The 18164-nt window shown below is 58.4% G+C and overlaps 1 protein-coding gene across 9 annotated transcripts in view; it reads right to left on the bottom strand.

The window, feature by feature from the left end:
• Positions 1 to 18164, bottom strand: part of HSPG2 (heparan sulfate proteoglycan 2) — a 102172-nt gene that overhangs the window by 47305 nt on the left and 36703 nt on the right. For 5 of the 9 annotated variants that reach the window (XM_082651580.1, XM_082651581.1, XM_082651583.1 and 2 more), the window contains exons 3-25: positions 18103 to 18147; positions 12203 to 12312; positions 12043 to 12101; positions 11578 to 11738; positions 10365 to 10415; positions 9809 to 9937; positions 9358 to 9612; positions 9161 to 9280; positions 7029 to 7160; positions 6733 to 6877; positions 6487 to 6638; positions 6245 to 6391; positions 4654 to 4817; positions 3955 to 4134; positions 3663 to 3859; positions 3407 to 3554; positions 2560 to 2687; positions 2127 to 2213; positions 1981 to 2039; positions 1746 to 1813; positions 696 to 836; positions 400 to 576; positions 82 to 261 (exon numbers count right to left, since the gene is read on the bottom strand). In XM_082651580.1, the coding sequence (XP_082507706.1) occupies positions 82 to 261; positions 400 to 576; positions 696 to 836; positions 1746 to 1813; positions 1981 to 2039; positions 2127 to 2213; positions 2560 to 2687; positions 3407 to 3554; positions 3663 to 3859; positions 3955 to 4134; positions 4654 to 4817; positions 6245 to 6391; positions 6487 to 6638; positions 6733 to 6877; positions 7029 to 7160; positions 9161 to 9280; positions 9358 to 9612; positions 9809 to 9937; positions 10365 to 10415; positions 11578 to 11738; positions 12043 to 12101; positions 12203 to 12312; positions 18103 to 18147 (3035 nt within the window). The remainder of the gene's footprint in view (positions 1 to 81; positions 262 to 399; positions 577 to 695; positions 837 to 1745; positions 1814 to 1980; positions 2040 to 2126; positions 2214 to 2559; positions 2688 to 3406; positions 3555 to 3662; positions 3860 to 3954; positions 4135 to 4653; positions 4818 to 6244; positions 6392 to 6486; positions 6639 to 6732; positions 6878 to 7028; positions 7161 to 9160; positions 9281 to 9357; positions 9613 to 9808; positions 9938 to 10364; positions 10416 to 11577; positions 11739 to 12042; positions 12102 to 12202; positions 12313 to 18102; positions 18148 to 18164) is intronic. The other 4 variants (XM_082651582.1, XM_082651588.1, XM_082651586.1 and 1 more) reach the window with 1 other exon arrangement.

Genomic DNA, 18164 nt, shown 5'->3' with positions numbered 1-18164 from the left:
CAGCCTGACACCTGAGTGAGAGGGGCAGGGGGCCTGCCCGCCCCCCCCCCCCCAGGGGTCTCCTGGGATGGCGTTGCTCACTTCTCGGAAGGGCACGGTGAAGGTGCTGGGCTGGCTGGGGCTAGGCTCCTGGGAAGTGTGGTGCTCCAAGATAATGTTATTGCCCTGCAGGACCACCAGCGGCTGCCTGTGCAGCGCCGCGGAGCCAGGCTGGGGCCGCTGGGTCACTGTAAAGCGCAGCTCTCCGCCATAGGAGGTCACCTGGGACACAAGGCAGACAGGTGCTCAGCTGGGGCCCCCACCGTCGGGCCCTGCCACTGCTCCGGCCACCTCCTCCGCCTCTTCTCCAAAGGTACCATGCTGCCTGGAATTCCCTTTCTCTTCCCACCCCCCACCCACCTTGTCCCCCAGGAAGCGTGAAGGGAGGCTCCAGAAGTAGGGCCCAGACGGGAGGCTGTGGAAGGAGGAGAAGACCAGTTCCCCGGGCATGGGTGACGAGATGCCCTCGCTGGTGTTGTGGGTGCCCGCGGCGTTGGTCAGGCTGAACGGAGTGGGCTCCTCAGAGGCCCCCAGCACCTGGGGGGGGAGGAGAAGAGGCCGGGATGGGGCCGTGGCCTGTGACTGGCCCTTGGTCCACCCAGCCCTGGGCTTGGCGGTCCCGCCAGTCTGCCAAACCACCCGCCTCGTGTAGGTACCTGTGCGCGGCTCCAGGAGGAGCTGGTGCACTGGCGACTGACGCCCATGCAGAAGCACTTGAGGCAGCCGTCAGGGTTGCGGGTGCTCAGGTGGAAAGAGCCAGCGACACACTCGTTGCACAGGCGCCCCACCACGTTGCTCTGCAGGCACAGAGCTGGGAGCTGCAGGGTGGCCCACAGGAGGGGCTGCCTGGAGCTTCCGGTCCAACCCACCCATATTCTAGATGGGAACCCAAGGCCAGAGGGAGCCGTGAAAAGAGCACACGTATGAGGGTGGCCACCATGTGAACAATAATTCCTCATTAACGGGAGCTTATACAACCAATCGTTTTTCTCTTTTCTCTTTGGTTGCTAGGGGGCTCACGAATAAATTTTCGACTTGAAATATAGCAACGTGGTCAGAATAATTACTGCTACTATGAATGGAGTGTTTCATGAACTGTGCTAGTTTCTATTCAACCAGCACCTCATTTAACTCCTCTAAGTCCCTTGAGAGGGATGTGACATCTCCATGCTTCACACGAGGAAACTGAGGCTCAGGAATGGGAAATGATTTACACAGGGTTCCTCAGCTTGCTAATCCACTCTGGGATGTAACATCAGGAATGCCTGATTCCAAAATCTGCCCAGTTCTTTTTTCTGCAGACACTTGATGCTCCCACCCTCAATGCAAACCATTTCCCTCCTCTGAGCCCCCATCTCCTCATCTGTGAATGGGTGATGCTACTAGCTACACCATTGTGTCAATGTGGAATGAAAGCACGGTTAAAGCAAAGGTACAGTACAGCTGTAACGGTCACACAAAGAATGACTAGCAAAGGACCTGAGACTTGAACCCAGGTCACCTGCCACCCCAAACCAGTGCTCCTTCCTGATGCCGGGTCACCTCTCGTGAAGGGGAAGGCGAGCCCACCAGGCCCATCCGCCTGCAGCTAGGTGACCACCCACTGGCCAAGGAGCGACGGAGAGCATGGAGCCTCCTTCCTCCTTCGCCCAGCTGTGTGCTGGGACCCAAGGCCCCTGGGGTGGGGGAGGGCAGGGCACGCGTACCTTACAGAGGCAGGCCTCCCCAGAGGTTCCCGTGCTGCCTCGCTCATCACAGCGCACGATCTGCTGGTCTGGAGACACAAAGTAGGTATGGGCGGGCAAGATGGGAGTGGGATGGACATAATCTGGACAGAGTGGGGCGGCTCTCCAAGGATCATGGGGTTCGTGCTGGACTCGGGGACTGGGGCCTGGTGGGCAGCCCGGGGAGGTGCCAGGGGATGGTGGCTGCGGTACTCACTGGTGGGCCTGCACTTCCCACCCGGCTGGATGGGGTTGCCCTCATATCCGGGGGCACAGCTGGGGGAGAGAGAGGGTTGTCAACGGCACTCCCATGCCCCCACCCACGATGGCCTGCTTCTCCCGCCCCCACCGGCTCTCCCTCACCTCTCACAGCGGCGGCCCGTGTAGCCTGGGGCACACGCATCACACGTGGCTTGGCCATCCGTGTCCAGGAAGCAGGTATCTGAGAACCTGTGGGTACCAAGCAGGCAGGACATGGGGCAGGGCTGCGATGATGGGCCAGGCGAGGGCTTACAGTCCCACTCTGGGAATGACTGCTGTCCACAGGGACACAGCAGGCTATGAAGCCCACCTGCTCTTGGTCTGCAGCCTCATAGCAACACTAGGAAGACAGATGGGCCCATTGTATGGAAAAGGAAGCAGGCCTGGAGAGGTCAAGGGACCTAGTATAATTTAGCGACCAGGTGAAGATTTGCACCCAGGCAGGTCTCCCATCTCCCTGCCCAGAGGATGCCCCTAGCCTGCAGCACTCCCCACTCCCTCAGCCCTATGTGCCCCATCTCGAGCTGGGTCTGACCTGCGGGAGGCGTCGATGTATGGGCAAGGGCAGGGCCGGCAGGCAGTGGCTGTGGCCTTGGTGGCGTCACCAAAGAAGCCGGCCTTGCATTTGTCGCACTGTGGCCCCTCTGTGCTGTGCTGGCAGTTCTGGGAGGAAGGGGAGGCGGCGGTTCAGGTGCTACAGAGCAGCCCTCTGACCCCAGCGTGAGGCCACGTTGGACCAGATGGGCTCCTTGAGGGGGGCCTTTGAGGCTAGCTGGATCAGCCCCTCCCATCATGCTGGAACTACCCCACAGCTTTGCAGACAGGGGAGCACCCGGCTCCATCCTGACGGGGAGCTCACCACCTCACGTGGCAGCCTGTCCCACAGAAGGTTCCAAACGCCTGCTTTGTATTGACCTAAACCCACATTCTTCTTCCAGTCTGCACCCACTGGCTAGTTTTGCCTTCTGTAGGCCGTTCCTTCTACCCCTGACAGCTCTTCAGGGATTTGGAGATAACAGTTTTTCCCTGCTTGAGGCTTCTTTCTGTCAGCTCTACAATCCCAGCTCCCTCCACCATTCCTAAGACATAATGTATGATTTATAGGCTCCTTCCTCTTAGGAATGCCCTGCTGAGGGCCATGCTTTACACAGTACTCTCCAGGATCGGTCTGACCAAGGTGGAAGAGAGTAGCTCTTTCACCTCTCCTATCTGGACATAATGTCTCTGTTAACGCAGCCACAGGTCATGATGGCTTGGGTGGCAGCCATGGCAGTCACTCTGGAGGCTTGTGCTAAGCTCTGGGTACAAGGAAGCCTCAGCCTGAACCTCCCACTGAACCCTTGCCCCTAGCCAGGATCCAAGTGCCAGCTGGCATGACTCACCAGGCAGTGGCCATACACAGGGTCACAGGAGCTGGCATGGCCATTGCAGTTGCAGCCAGAGCAGGTGCCCAGGTAGGGCCCACCAGGCACCCGGGTGAAGTGGGCATCACAGCTCTCACAGGACAAGCCGGAATAGCCAATGGGGCATCTGTGGGGACAGGACCAAGACAGTGGCTGCAAGAACCATGAGGCCTTGCTGTTTCTCCCCTATCTTTGCCAGGGTCCCTGTGGTCCCCGGCCCTGCCGGGTCAGGCACCTGCACTCCTCTACGCTGTGGGCGCGGCCATGGCTGGTAGCGTGGGTGACAGTTGTATCCATGGAGATGTCACTCAGCCCCACGCTGGCCATCTTGGCGTTGTACACTGTCTGGATGAGCACAGCTTCCAGGCTCTGCAGCACCTGCAACATCTCCGCTCGCTGCACTGGCCGGCCAGACTCATGGACCCAGTGCTCCTGGGTGTGGACAAAAGTGGGAGGGGTCATGCATCAGCACCTGCCCAGCCTGTACCCCCTTCACCGCCAGCCCTGAGGGATCAGGCCCCACACACCTCAGAGAAGTGGACTTGGCGCAGGTTCACAGAACCGGGCTGGGTGGGTGTGTGGCCTCGGGACAGCAGGCGATGTCCGGCGCCCACCAGGACCACGTCTGGCCGCTGCACTGGCTCCAGCATGCCACGTGCCAGCTCATAGCGCACCTTGTAGCGCAGGGAGCCACCGTAGGAGTCCACCTGGCCGAGATAGGGCAGATCAGGGCTGGGCCAGTCATGGGCACGCTTGATTCCCACTGTGTGTCCACTCGTTCCCCTCCTCCCTCACTCTGCATAGCCGGTACTGCGTGTCCAGCACGGAGCTGGGCACAGGGAAGCAGAGATGGGTGCGACTTGGGTTCTGCCTTGGGGATGCTCAGTCCAATTTGGGGGAGGAGTCTGATAATACTGTGTAAAAGGTGCCCAGGGAGGCCGGAGGAGGGCACTGGGCCCAGCTCAGACGTGGCGAGTGATCCGAGAGGGCTTTCCAACAGCTGAGTCAGCATTCCTTCCAACCTGACAACGGCAGGCCTGACCCTGCCCTGAATGAATGAGCCGCTGCCCACGGGGGGCTGCGCTGGGGCAAGACACCATGTCTCCCAGAGCAAAGACTGCCCTGCTGCCCCCCAGCTTCAGAGGGAGCGGAGCCCAGGCAGGTTCTGGGCATGTGCAGCAGGGCTCGGCCACCTCCCCATCCAGGGCAGCAGCCCAGCCTGTCACCTTGTTGCCCAGGAACTGCTCAGGCAGAGCCCAGAAAGAGTCATGGACCAGGAAGCGTCGGGACAAGTCGACCAGCTGGAACTCCTGCAGAGCGGTGTCGATCTGCAGCTGGGTGGAGGAGAGGGGCGGCATGCCAGGCTGCGTGGGCGTCGTCACATTCACGCCTGGGTGGCAAAGGGGAGGGGTGAGGGCCATGCATGTTCTGGCCTGAGATAGCCCCCTTGAGGGGCTGTAACCCAGGGAGATGGGAAAGTTTTGGGAGAAGTGTGATTTAGAGAGAAAGTTAGTCTCTCTCCCAAAGTCAAATAAAAGCAAAGTTTTTTTTTTCCTCCTGAAGTTCTGAAGCGTCTCCCAAAGCATGCTCTGGGCAAAGCCAATGCTTCAGAATGGTGGCTGGGAACCATCTGGGAACCCCAGGGTCAAGGAAAGATCAAGGGGATTTTTTGCAGCAGGACTTTTCAGAGCCTTTGCTTGCCAACAGATCCATGGACTGTCAGGGTTGGAACAGCCCTCAGGAGGCAGTACAGAGCTACACAGGGCTGAAGAATGGGCACCCAAGTCCTGGTTCCACCACCCTCCAGATGTGTGATCTGAGCAAAGGCCTCAGTTTCTCTGTCTGTAAAATGGGGGTAAGAGTGGCTTGCTTCACAGGGTTATTAGGAAGCTAAAATGAACAAACTGATATAAAATGCTTAAAACAGAATGCGGCACAAAGGAGGTGCTCAAAAAGCGGTTAGCTGTTACTGTTGCTGTTATGACAGGTCATCTAGTCCAGCCCCCCCCCCCCCCCACACACACACGGGGATTCTCTCTACAGCGCCTCCCAGATCTCGAGGGAAGCACCAACCATCCAAGAGATGGCACTTCTGTGATAATGGCAACGTTCCTGAACCCAGGTCCGTTTGACGCCTGGGCCCACGCCATTCTGTCTCTCAGAGCCAGAGAGAACTGAGTCCAACTCCCTGCCTTTACGTTTGGGAAAACAGGCCCAAAGAAGCCAAGAGTCTCAAAGTCACACAGGCAGTAACTAGTGCATCTGGAGGTCAGCCCCGGGCTAGGAAGATGCCAAAGCCTTGGCTCTTAATGCTGTGGGGTCACTGGTGCCTCCGCATTCTGCAGGGTGAGGATGATGAGGACAGTGAGGATGACAGCAGGAATACTTACGGGGCACCTACCAGGGACCAAGCACTGTTCTCAGTGGCTTATGCATATTAATCCATTAAGTCCTTGTAACAACCTGGGTAGTTAATATTTTATCCCCATTTTGTAGATGAGAAAACTGAGACACAAGATAGTAACTTGGCTAAGGGCACACAGGCAGTAAGGGTCAGGGTCAGGATTTGAACACGGACTCCGGCTCCAGAGCCCATCCTCATCGTCACCTAACGCAGGCGAATATCAACTGTGGGTTTGGCTTTTCCTAAAAATGTTTGTTTTCCCCTGAAATGCTCTTCTTACAGGGCTCAGCATTTCTTCAGCAATGCCGTGTCCCTCCCTGAACTGGCCCCACGTGTCCAGGGCATGCTGCTCTCCCATGTCTGCACTCTGAGCCCGCTGGAGCCTGCCGCTTGCCTCCCATCCACCAACGCACCCTTGAAGTCACTGGGCCGGTCAAAGCGCAGCCGGATCTGGTCTCGGAAGCGGCTGCTGCTCTGGCACACGGTGGTGATGCCAAAGCAGAAGCAGGGCAGGCAGGAGGCGCTGTGCTCCAGGTAGAAGTGCCCGTCGGGGCAGGGTCCTGTGGGGTGGCAAGGGAGCAGGCTAAGGCCAGTCCCAGGCAGGCAGCCCCGGCTCCAGCCCCACGCCCGGTGCCCACCTGCCCATGGGCCGTACCTCGCTGCGGGATAAGCTCCAGGACACCGTCAGGGATGCCGAACACCATGCCTCGGGTGTTCATGGCCTCACAGGTGTAGGCGCCCTGGTCTCCCTCCTTCACATCACGAATGGTCAGCGTGCCACGGCCTCCCTCACTCGTCATTGTCACCCTGGTGGGCCCCGAGACAGAGGTGGGGGTCAGGCCTGGACCACTGGCCGCACCTCCGCCACGTCCCCAGCTCCTGCCGGGGCCCAGAGCTGTACCTGGGATGAGAGGGGATGTGGCCCCAGTTGAGTCTCCAGTTGATGATGGGGGTGGGGACGCCGATGGCCACACAGGTGAGGGTCACTGTCTGGCCCCGGGAAGCCTGGACCGACTCTTGGGGAGGGGTCACCACCTGGGGAGGCACTGGGAGATGGGAGCAGAAGTGAGGGGTGGGAGGGGCAAAGGGAGGGGGAGCGGGGTGGGGGTGGGGCAATGGCTCAGAGGAGCCAGGCCGGAGAAGAGACGGTGGGGAGGGGCCCAGGGCCCAGAGCTCGCCGCCCAGCTCCCTGCTCACTGCAGCCAAACTCGTCGCTGCGGTCGGGACAGTCACTCTCGTCGTCACAGTGGAAGCTGGCCGGGATGCACGTGCTTGTGGAGACACAGCGGAACTGCGTGGGCCCGCATACGTCCTCGGGGTGCTTGGCGGCTGGGGACAGAGCCAGGTGGTGTGGGCAGTGGGCACTGCCCTCAGGGAGGACCCCCCATTACCTACCCATGCCCAACAGCCCACCCTGCCCACCTTCCCCAGGTGTCCCCAGGATCACGGTCTCATCTCGCCCACATGACAACACAGCTGCCCTGACCAGGCCCAGACCCAGACTCTGCTGCCACGACGCCGTCCGCAACGTCATGGTCACCGGTCAGCAATGAAGCACACTCTAACTGCGTTCCCCAAGGCAGTTCTACCTGGCACGCCACAGTCACTCAGCTCCTCCCACAGCCAGCCACCAGAGAAGCACAAGACCGCTGGTCAAAGGCACAGCCCCAGTGGCCAGGATGTCTGGACGCCGGGAACACCTGGGCAGTTCTGGCTACTGGAAGGGTTTTGCGAGGGCCTGCCGCAGCCTGGACCTCGCTGCTCTGTACCCCTCTAAGTAGCCTGACCTGAGGCCATCTAGGGACTGGCCAGAGGCCTGGAGCTGGCCTGGCCCCAGGGCTGGGCCCCAGCTAGACATCTCTAGTAGATGGTAACTGACATTCTATTTCTGGAAGATTGAGCGTGATACAGACACACAGGCAGGGACAGAAAGGGCAGAGTGGTGCAGGAGCAGAGGTCACCCGTCCACAGAGAAGGCACAGAGAGGAGACCGGGAGGCAGCCACCTACTCCCACTCCCTCGGGGGCTTCTGTCCCAACACCCCACGAGCCCCCGAAGTCATCTGGCTTTCATGCTCTCTGTTCTGCGCTCTGTCAACAAGGACTTGGTCTTCCTTAGACTGTTCCCCCGCAGAGGCCTCTGAGAAGGGCTTTTCAACTAAAACCCTCAATTACTTCTCTGTCCCAAAGGGCCATGTTGTCAGGCAAGCTCAGAGCCACAGAAGGGCATCATAAAACTCTGCCAGTCTGCAGCACGATGCTGCTTCTTTCCAGGGTTTGCTGCAAAGCAGGGAAGGTGAAGGGAGGCAAGGAGGAGAAGCCGGACCAGCAGACACTAGGAATGTCAACACGCACTCAAACACGTGACCCAGGATCACAGAGCAATGGTTAGAAGATTATCCTCAATCTTGGACTAATAAGCCCCAGGGTTCACCTATAGGACAGAAACCACAAGATGCTACCTGATATGGTCTCTGAGTCTCCAGTCTCACCCATTTGACTGTCATAATGTTTATAACATTGACTAGATGGATGGACGAGCAATGGATAGATGGCTGAACAGATGAAGAGGAGGAAGGAAAGATGTTGGCTATATGAATGGCTGGCTGCCTGGAGAGCTGGCAAGACGGATAATGCATGGATGGATGATAGATGGACGGATGAACACATGGGTGGCAGGAAGGATGTTGGACAAATGGACGGATGGATAGACAACAGATTGATGGATGATAGAACGGATGATGAAATGGACAGAAGGAAGGATGCTGGATACGTAGATAGGTAGACAGACTGATGAAGAACTTTGCAGATAAATAATGGATGGATGGATAGTTGGATGAGTGGGTGGGTGGATAAATGGATGCAAGAGAGGAAAGATGCTGGACAGACAGACGGACAGATAGTGGACAGTTGAATGGTCACATGGATGAAAAGCTGGGCAGATGGAGGAACAAATAACTCAGAACCAGCTCTAGATGAAAAAACTCTAGACCCGTAAGAGGAAGGCTTTGACTCACACATACATCAAGGACCCCACCCCTTCATCAAGGGACGCTCGTGTATCAAGCCTACTCGTCTGACCCCCACACAAGCATATATGACAAAGAGAAGATGAATGGTAACAAAATAAATAAAGAGACGTTAACCACGGGTAGTCTACCGCTTGCTACAAAGGCCAGCTCAGAGTCAAAGAGAGATAAACCTTAAAGTTTGTCCCCAGGGCCTCTACCACTCAGCCAGGGACAGCACACAGACCTGCCCTCGAAGGGTTGGGGCTCAGGGAGCTAGGCCAATGGGCCGGAGACGCCGGAAGGACACCGGGACACTCACGGCAGTCGGCTTCATCGGTGCGGTCCTCACAGTCAAAGTCGCCATCACAGCGCCACAGCTTGAGGGCACAGTGCCCGTTTCCACAGGGGAACTCGTTGGGTTCACAGGGTGGGGTGGGGCCTGGGGGGACCAGGCAAGGTTCAGTGGCCATTTCCCCACCCCCTGCATCCCCACCCACGCCCCTGCCCGGCCCTCACCGCAGTCCAGCTCGTCACTGCCGTCCCTGCAGTCCTCCTGCCCATCACACACGTAGTCTTTGGGGATGCAGTGCCCACTGCGGCATGTGGCCTCGTGGGGCCCACAAGGCACGGGCCTGCCTGGACTGGGGAACACAACCTGGGGAGCAGGGGTGGCTGGGAGCTGCCATGGGATGGTTGCCTCCGGCTGGGACGGTACAGGTGGTGCCTCCGCCAGAGGTGGTGGCTGCGAGCTGAGCTTGGGGACCGGCTCCTCTGTGGACAGAGCCCGCTTAGCGTTGGCATGAAGGGGTGGCTCCTCACCCCTCGCCCCCTGCCACTCCCCAGGCCCTGACCCTGTTATCACCCATCCTGTGTCCCTGCCCACCTCCCACAGACCCCTTTGCCTGCAGCAAACCCTCGCAGCCCCGGACTGACTTGGAGGCCACCGTGTCCCCAGACCGCCCCTCACCACAATCGAGTTCATCAGACATGTCCCTGCAGTCAGGCCTCCGGTCACAGCGATACTCCAGGGCCACACACTCATTGTAGCGGTGGCAGGCAAACTCCGCCTCGGTGCAGACCCTTGGGAACTGGGGCACTGCGGGGGTGTGGGACAGTCAGAGAGGCAGGCAGGAGGTTGGCAGAAAATGTCACGGGTGGTACAGGCGCTGCAGAGCTGGGAGGGGGCTTTGGGGCTCCGTGTCAGGCCACGTGGTTTCTGGCAGACTCAGCGAGGGCACAGAGCACGTGGTGAACACATCCACAGCACATGTGGGATGTGGGCTATGTGGCAGTGGCTTCACCCATCCCTTACACAAACCCCACACACAGTTAACACACCACACCATGCAATGACCACAGCACACACGTGCGGGGCACAACCAGGCCTAGAGAGGATGCAGAGGAAGGGGAGGAGGGGCGGCCTGTGGGCTGCGCCCAGCCATCTTGCCCTCATCCTTCCTTCCCCTCCATCCATTAGCTTGTCTAGTTACCCGGCTCAGCCTGGGTCTGGCTTACACTCTCACCTGGTGTCACTGCGGCCACCACAGCGGCCAGGGGGGGCGGGGGTGTCTGTGCTGGAAAGGAAGGTGTGATCAGCAGCCGGCCCACCTGGGACCTGGGGGCTATGGGCTGCAGGGCTGAACCAAGTCCATCCTAGCATCCCTAGCCAGGAGGACTCATTGGAAAGTGGGGATAAGAGGACTGGAGCCTCGGCAATCTTCAGACCTGGGCCTGGGGATGCCCAAGAACAAGCTTGATCTTCGGGCACATTGACTGAGGTTTTACGTGCAGAACAAATGATTTCACCCTTTTTTTCTCATTGGGCGACACTATGGTAGGGATGAAGTTTGTTCAGTTCTGGGTTCCGCTTAGTCCGGGATGGTGACATTTCCCAGAGAGAGGACTGAGATGGAGACTGGGATGGGATGGGAACTGTAGCTTGTGAGGAATGAACTGGGACTGCTTGGCCTGGAGAAGAAAACACTCAGGGAGTTGAAACAGGAGACAGAGGGTGCAGTGGAAAGAAAGCTGGGCCTGTATAAAATGAATAACTAATAAGAACTTGCTGTATAAAAGAAATAAAAGAAAAAAGAAAAGAAAAAAGAAAAAGAGAAAGCTGGGCTGACTGAGGGTACGAAGGCCGGGCCTGCGCATCTAACAGCTGTGTGGCCTGGGGCCAGTTTCCTGTTCTTTCTGAGCTGCGTTTCTCAGCTCGTCTCATCACAGGTTCTGGCAAGACCAGCAGAGACACAGGGTTTGGTTTACATTCTGGCTTTTGCACTATCTGTGTATGTGGATTTGGATAAATCATTTTTCCTCGCTGGGCCTCAGTGCCCTCATCTCTAAAACAGGAGAAATAATATCTGCTTCATAGGAGTTCTTATGAAGACTGAACGGTCAGTGAAGAATTGTTGGTTATTATTAAACACAAAAGTGTTTTTGGACCTGAAAGCACTGTATGAAGAAAGGAATTATTATTACCTATTGTCGACATAGAGAGGTTAATAGAGAGTGGAAGTTGGGTCTACTGAGTACATGTTAGAGGAAACACAGGTTGCTCAACCCAAGCCAAGACTGCATAAAGATGGATGGGGCAGACTCATAAGGTAGTGAGCTCCCTGTCCCTAGTGGTGTGCAAGGCCAAGCTAGGAGAGCCCACGGTAGTGACACTGAAAGGGGGCCCACATGAGTCTGAGAAACTGGAGGAGGTGACCCTCAGTTCCAGGGCGGGCTCACCTGTGCCCAGGCGTCGGAACTGGAATCCCTGGGGAGAGGTGATGTAGGAGGCGATGGAGCCACTGGAGATGACGGTGTGGAGCACCTCTTGAATCTGAGCCCCGTCTGCATTCCCTTCGGAGCCCACATCCAGCTCCACAAAGACCCAGCCGTCCAGCTCCCTAGGGACGGGTGTGGGGGGCAGGGCAGCAGGGTGAGGAAGACGCCTGGGGTCTCAGCTCCTCCCTTGGCCCCCTGCCTGACGCTCAGACCTGATCTCTTGACTCTCCCCCTGCTTCTGGATAGCCTGTACCCCATGCAAGGCAACTTAAAGTCCAAATTGTACCCCTACCGATTCCCGAATTTCTACCAATAGAGGTTCAGCCCATTAGGCCTCTCTTGCCTCCCCTCCTGGCGCCCGGCCCCTCCCCATCCTTGTCAGTCCCTCACCAGCCCCCACCCCCCACCCCAGGGGACCCTTCTCACTTGATGAACACCACACTGACAACCTGGTCTCCGGGAATCTTCAAGTACTCTGACTCCAGCTGGAGAGGGACACAGCACCATCAGCCTCCAGATCCCTTCACCCCACCTTCAGTCCCGCCCTGCCCTACTCGGGGAGCTCCCCAAAGCCCCTTCACCTCACCGTGTCTACCACAGCCTCGGACACCTCTCGGAACTCCTCGGAGCCTGCATCCTCCAGCTGAGGGCTGTAGTCGATGGAGCGAGTGAAATTTACCAGGGCTCGGAAATAAACTGCAGGAAGGAGTGGGGGGGGGTCACTATGAGGGGCCCAGCCCGGCAGGTAGTGGCCTCAGGCAGCTGCGCCAGTGGGTGGAACTGGGGGTATGGTCCCCAGAGGCCTCTCGCTGAGGCTGACACCTGTGTGCCCACAGCTGTGCCCAGCACTACCTGTAGGAGCACGTGCTGCAGTGACCCTGGCAGGCCGCCCAGGGATCAAAGCCGAGGCCCCACCCTTGAGTGAATGGCTTCAACTAACAGGGAAAATGGCCCGATCCAGATACCAAGTGATAGTGCAGAAGAGAAGACCTCCACTGGCTCAGAGGAAGGCTGGGTAAGAAGGGGGGCTTCCAGAGGAGGAGGACCTGGCACAGAATTTTTTTTTTGGCCATGCCGCACCGCTTGTGGGATCTTAGTTCCCCGACCAGGGATCAAACTCGGGCCCCCCGCGGTGAAAGCACTGAGTCCTAACCACTGTATCGCCAGGGAAGTCCCCCTTTTTTTTTTGGCACAGAAATTACTCGAGAGTGACCATGACATGCTTCCCCACCCCCCTCCATTCATGCCAGTCATCGCCCTCAGGGCTCTCAGCTCAGTCATCACCTCCTCCAAGAATACTGCCTGAGCTGCCCTCCTTTCCCAACCCTGCTGGGTAGAGGCCTCTCCTCTGGGGGTCCCCCAGCCCCTTGGCTTCTCCCATCAGAGCACCTGCTACCCCACGTGGCACAGATCCTGCCAGAGCATCGTCATAAAGATCGTGGGTTCTGAGGTCAGCCACACATCAGGCATGGACCTTACCTCTCTGAACTTGTTTCCCTTTTGGTCAAATGTGCATATTAATTACATTTACCACACTGGTTGCTGTGGGGAATAAACGATATCATGCTTACAAGGCCATCTCCTTGTGCACGAAGATGCAGCGCCTGGCATAGAGCAAGTGCTAGGGAATCAGGAGCTGCTGTCATCTTTCTCTCTACTGCTAGACTATAAACTTGATGGGGGGGAACCTCGGATCTCATTCACCCTGTACCCCAGTGCTTGCATAGAGCCTGGCACAGAGGAGATGCCTAATAAGTGATTGCTGAATAAATTCATAGCAGACTGGGGTGAGCATACACTTACAACTATTGTTTATTAAGCACCTACTATATACACTTTACGCACATTAAATCTCATAATGTTCATAATAGAAGAGTTCATAATAGAAGTTATAAATATGAGTTGCAAATGAATCATATATATGTACACATACACACACACACACACACGCACACACAGTGCTTAGATCAGAGCCTGGCACATAGTAGGGGCAATATAATATGAGCTATTACTATATGAGAGGCAGTATAGCTTAGTGGTTAAAAGCTCAGCCTCTGGAGCAAAATTTCCACTTACAATTAAAATAACTTAAAATTGCCCTGTGACCTTAAGCAAGTTACTTAATCTCCCTGTGCCTCAGTTTCCTCATCTATAAAACAGGGCCGATAGTAGTGCCCACCCCAGAGGGCTGTTGGGAGGATGAAATAAGATAATGAATGTAAAATGCTTATGGCAGTACCTGGCTCACACTAGGGGCTGCATGCATTAGCTGTATTATCTCTGGTCTTTTCTTTTTTTTTTTTTTCCGGTACGCGGGCCTCTCACTGTTGTGCCCTCTCCCGTTGCGGAGCACAGGCTCCGGACGCGCAGGCTCAGCGGCCATGGCTCACGGGCCCAGCCGCTCCGCGGCATGTGGGATCCTCCCGGACCGGGGCACGAACCGGTATCCCCTGCATCGGCAGGCGGACTCTCAACCACTGCACCACCTGGGAAGCCCCTATCTCTGGTCTTTAAGACAAACTGAAGGAATGGATTTGGTTTTATTTCTTCCCATCTGAGAGAGGCATTCATTCATTGCTTTATTGAATCTATACTGAAGGTCTTTCATATGCTTGGCAGTGTTCTAGGGGCAAGGGATATAGCAGCGAACTTCATAAAGATCACTTTCTAGGGGGAGGAGAAAGGAAATAGAACAAATGGGCAAGGAATATATGGACTATGAGGGAGAAAAAAACAAGGGCTGGGGGAGCGGGCGTGCTGGCGTGGGGGTAGCTCGCTACTTCCCCAGGGCAGCCAGGAAGGCCTCTCCGCAAAGGGGATGCTTGAAGGCAGAGAGTAAGGTACTGGGAGGCCCCTGAGAGAAGCGCACTCCAGGCAGAGGGGACAGCAGCTGTGCCTGAGGCAGAAGTGGGCTCTGAGAAGTGACAATCAGCGTGTGGGCAGCAGAGCAGGGAGTGGCACTGGCTGGGCCTGTCCTCTTTCCCCTTTACTCTGTCCGGCAGGTCCACAGGTGCACACGCCCTCTGCGCCTGGACCCTCCCCCTCTGCGGCTCACGGAGCAAGTCCTGGGCACATCAGGACGGCAGCCTAGCAAGCAGCCGGAGGGAACTCCGGCACCAAGAGAAGGTGCTTGTGAGGGCAGCGCTGCCTGAGCTGAATCACGGGGACCATGCTGGGCTGGGCTCCTGGGTGCCGGGCGGGCGGGGCCCCGTGGGCTGGAGCGTGAGGGCCGCGAGCTTGGCCACAGAGGCCTCTTGTGAGCTGGCACAGAGGCCCATTGAAAGTCCCCCACCCTGGCCCCTGGCCTCAGCCCTGCGGCCCAGCGCGGGCGAGGAGGCCAGGCCTCTGCCCAGGAATGTGTCCGCTGCTGGGGGAAGGGGCTGAGGCTCCACAAAGCCCCTTTCTACTAGGGCCTGGGAAGGGCACGGACCCTCCAACCTGACCCCACCCCCTGCCTTCTCCCAGATCAGGGGCAGGTCAGGATGAGCACACCCCCTTTTCCACCCTGAGCGGCCTCCCTGTGGCAGGTATCCGAGGGCTGGGGCAGAAGGTGAGTTTCAGGAACCAGCCCCCAGAGCTGAGGGTGCTGGTGGGAATGATGCAGACTGGGGTGGGAGTGCTCTCTGGGCGCCTGCCTGGCTGACCAGCTCCACGTTGGCCCTCATCTGACCCCATCTGGACAGCTCAGTTGGAGCCAATGGCTGGAGGGACGGGAGGCCCAGAGCTGCCCGGCACCCTGAGTGGGGTGGGGGACGCACACCTGACCACCCCCAGCCCCGGAGCCAACTACCCCACCTGCGCTCGATACCCAGTCCCTGCTCAACAGAACTCGTCCCCCACACACCTGGGCCCCCGAACCCCAGCCCAGTCCCTCTGGGTCCCCAGGATCAGCGAGGCCCGAGGCCCTAGCCTTTTCCCCGAGGGGTTGCCGCACCCATCCTGCCTACACCAGGGGTCCGGCCCACTGTGCTTAGATTGTGTGCCCGGCTGGGGCCTGGCTGCCTCCTGGGCAGGGGCAGGGGAGAAGGTGAGGCCAGCTGGGTGGGGACAGAGGCAGGCCTGGCCCCAGACCCTGCAGAGAGGTGCCTCTGACCTTCAAGTGTGACCAAGTGCAGGCTGGGGAGGAAAAGAAGACAAAGGAGTGAGAGGAAGAGCTGGGAGAGAGGAGGGGGAGGGAGAGAGGGAAAGGCGACTCCTCCTAGGGCTCCAAGACCATCACACCAGCCACGGGAGGGTGGCCCGGGGTGGGGCCCAGGGCCTGCAGAGAGGGAGGTGAGGAGGGGCAGAGACAGCAGGGAGGTGGCGAGACCAAAGGGAGAGACAGAGGGGGGAAATGACAGAGAGACACAGAGACTGATGGAGACAGAAAACAGAAAGAGATGAAGCAGACAGAGAGGAGACAGAGACACAGAGAGATAGATACAGGCAGAGACACAGAGAGAAAGTGGTGGGGAGAATGAGAGAGAGAAAAGACGAGACAAAGGCAGATTGAAAAGAGGGAAAGACAGAGGGACATGGAAGCAGAGATGCAAGTCCAAGAGGTGGAGGGAGAGAGGCAGCGTGAGACAGAGACACACAGAGTAGGAAAGAGATGGCCCAAGGCAGGGGAGGGAGGGAACAGGGGAGACATGTAGACAGTTTGTCAGCAGGACAGACAAAGAGACAGTCAGAAGGTGGAAAGATTGGGTGAGGGGAGGTGGGCAGGGTTCCCAAGGTGGGGAGGCAGAGCCAGGAGCTGTCCAGGAGGGGTCCTGGCCTGGGGGTGGCAGTCAGGGCTGGGACAGAGCCAAGGGGAGCCGCAACCCTGCCCGAGGGAAGGGGTGAGGGAGGAGCCGTCTCAGACATTCCAGGGTCAGGGGTTGGGTCAGTCAAGGGGTGGCCAGGCACGGCCCCATCATGGTCAGGACGGCCCTTGCTCACCAGAGTTAGGAGGGACCTGCCCTTGGGCAAGGCTGAAGCAGGCACCCTGACCCTGGGAATCAGGGAGACTTATCTGATGCCCCCTGGGCTGAGATGCAACCCAGCTGCCTGGACCTGCCCCAGGGGCAGCGGGCTGGTGCCAGCGTTTGGGTCTGGAGGGCCTAAGGCCCCACATCTTCCCACAGATCAGCCCCACCTACAAGGAAAGGCTCCTGCCCTGCCCTTGGGCCCTCCCCAGCTGCTGCCCCCCATCCCCATCCTTCCCCCACCTCTGGCTTCTCTCGCCCTCATAGCTGCTTCTCATGGGACGAGGTGGGCTAGCAAGGACCACTCAAAGCAGGTGGAGCTGCTGTGAGCAGCCCCCGGGAGGGGCTCTAGATATTTCTGAAGGGACAGGGTGGACTGGCCCAGGGCCGCAGCAGGCAGACTTGGCTTGGCAAGAGGCAGCTCCCAGAGACGCATCAGCAGAGGCCACTCTGGGGTGAGCATTGTGTGCATGGGGCCCACCTGACACCGGCACACAGGCCCCACCCAGCTCCCAGGCATCTGCAGCCCTGCAGAGACCTACACATGGAAAAGCTTCAGGCACTGTCTGCGTCCCAGGTGCTGGGAGGTCACAGTCAGGACTGTGCCACCCAGGGGTCAACCCTCCTATCCATACTGGCCCGGTTAGGATGCCACCCTCTGGCATTGGGATGCTTCTGATACTCCAGCCATAGGGAGGCAACCCCGTCCCTGGAGGGACCCAGGCCAGACTCGCCCCAGGCCTGCTGGGGTGGGCAGCACAGGGATGCAGCGGGGCCGCCCAGTGGTGACTCTGAGCTGAGCTCCATCCTTGGCCCTGATCACGTTGTGACCAGGCACTGGCTCCCAGAGAAGGCAGCAGGAACCGCATGGCTTTGTCCCGAGTAGTTCCTTCTCTCGCCAGAATCCCAGGGTGGGAGGAAACAGAGACTGTGAAGCCCCGGTCCCAGCGCTGGGCCAGCTCCTGCTCTGGCTGTGCACTTGGAGTGCTGGCAGAGTGGGCAGCTGACGGAGGCCTGATTCCTTTCCCTCCAGGAAGCCCAACCCTCTTTCCCCAACCCAGGAACTTCGGCTTCCCAGCAGGTGACCCGACCTAAGGCAGGTTCCCTCCCAGGTCCAGCTCTTGGCTTACCCGAATGCCTGTGCCACAGAGTCCCCTCTCTCTGCCCACCCCTGCCTGGGGTCCCCCACTCTGCAGCATTCACCCCCAAGGAGGGCTCTGGGGAAGGACTCCACAGCTGAGCCGCCCAGGGAGGTGAGAATCTGGCTTTGAATGCTGAGTGGCTGACTTTCAGTCCCTATCAGAACTGGGCATTTCCCAGCACAGGCAGGCACAGAACCTGTCCATACCCAACCTTGCAGGGACTGGCCAACCAAGGCACACAACTGTCACTCAGCGGGGATGAGACCATCCCCATGGCAGGCACAAGGAGCCCTCAAGGCCCTCAGTCCAGGAGATGCCGCCTCTGTGGCTGGAAAGACCTACTCTGGGGCTTCCCCGGGGGCAGGATGGGGGTCTGTGCGATGCCCCCAGATACTTACCCATCTGGAAGTCCCCGCTGCCCAGGTCCCCGCTGCCCACACCATCTACAAGTAAAAGAGAG

Source organism: Grampus griseus, assembly GCF_964374135.1.
Source record: "Grampus griseus genome assembly, chromosome: 1".
NCBI lineage: Eukaryota > Metazoa > Chordata > Mammalia > Artiodactyla > Delphinidae > Grampus > Grampus griseus.
Note: the sequence above shows the minus strand (reverse complement) of the source record. Positions and strands in the feature narration are given on the sequence as shown.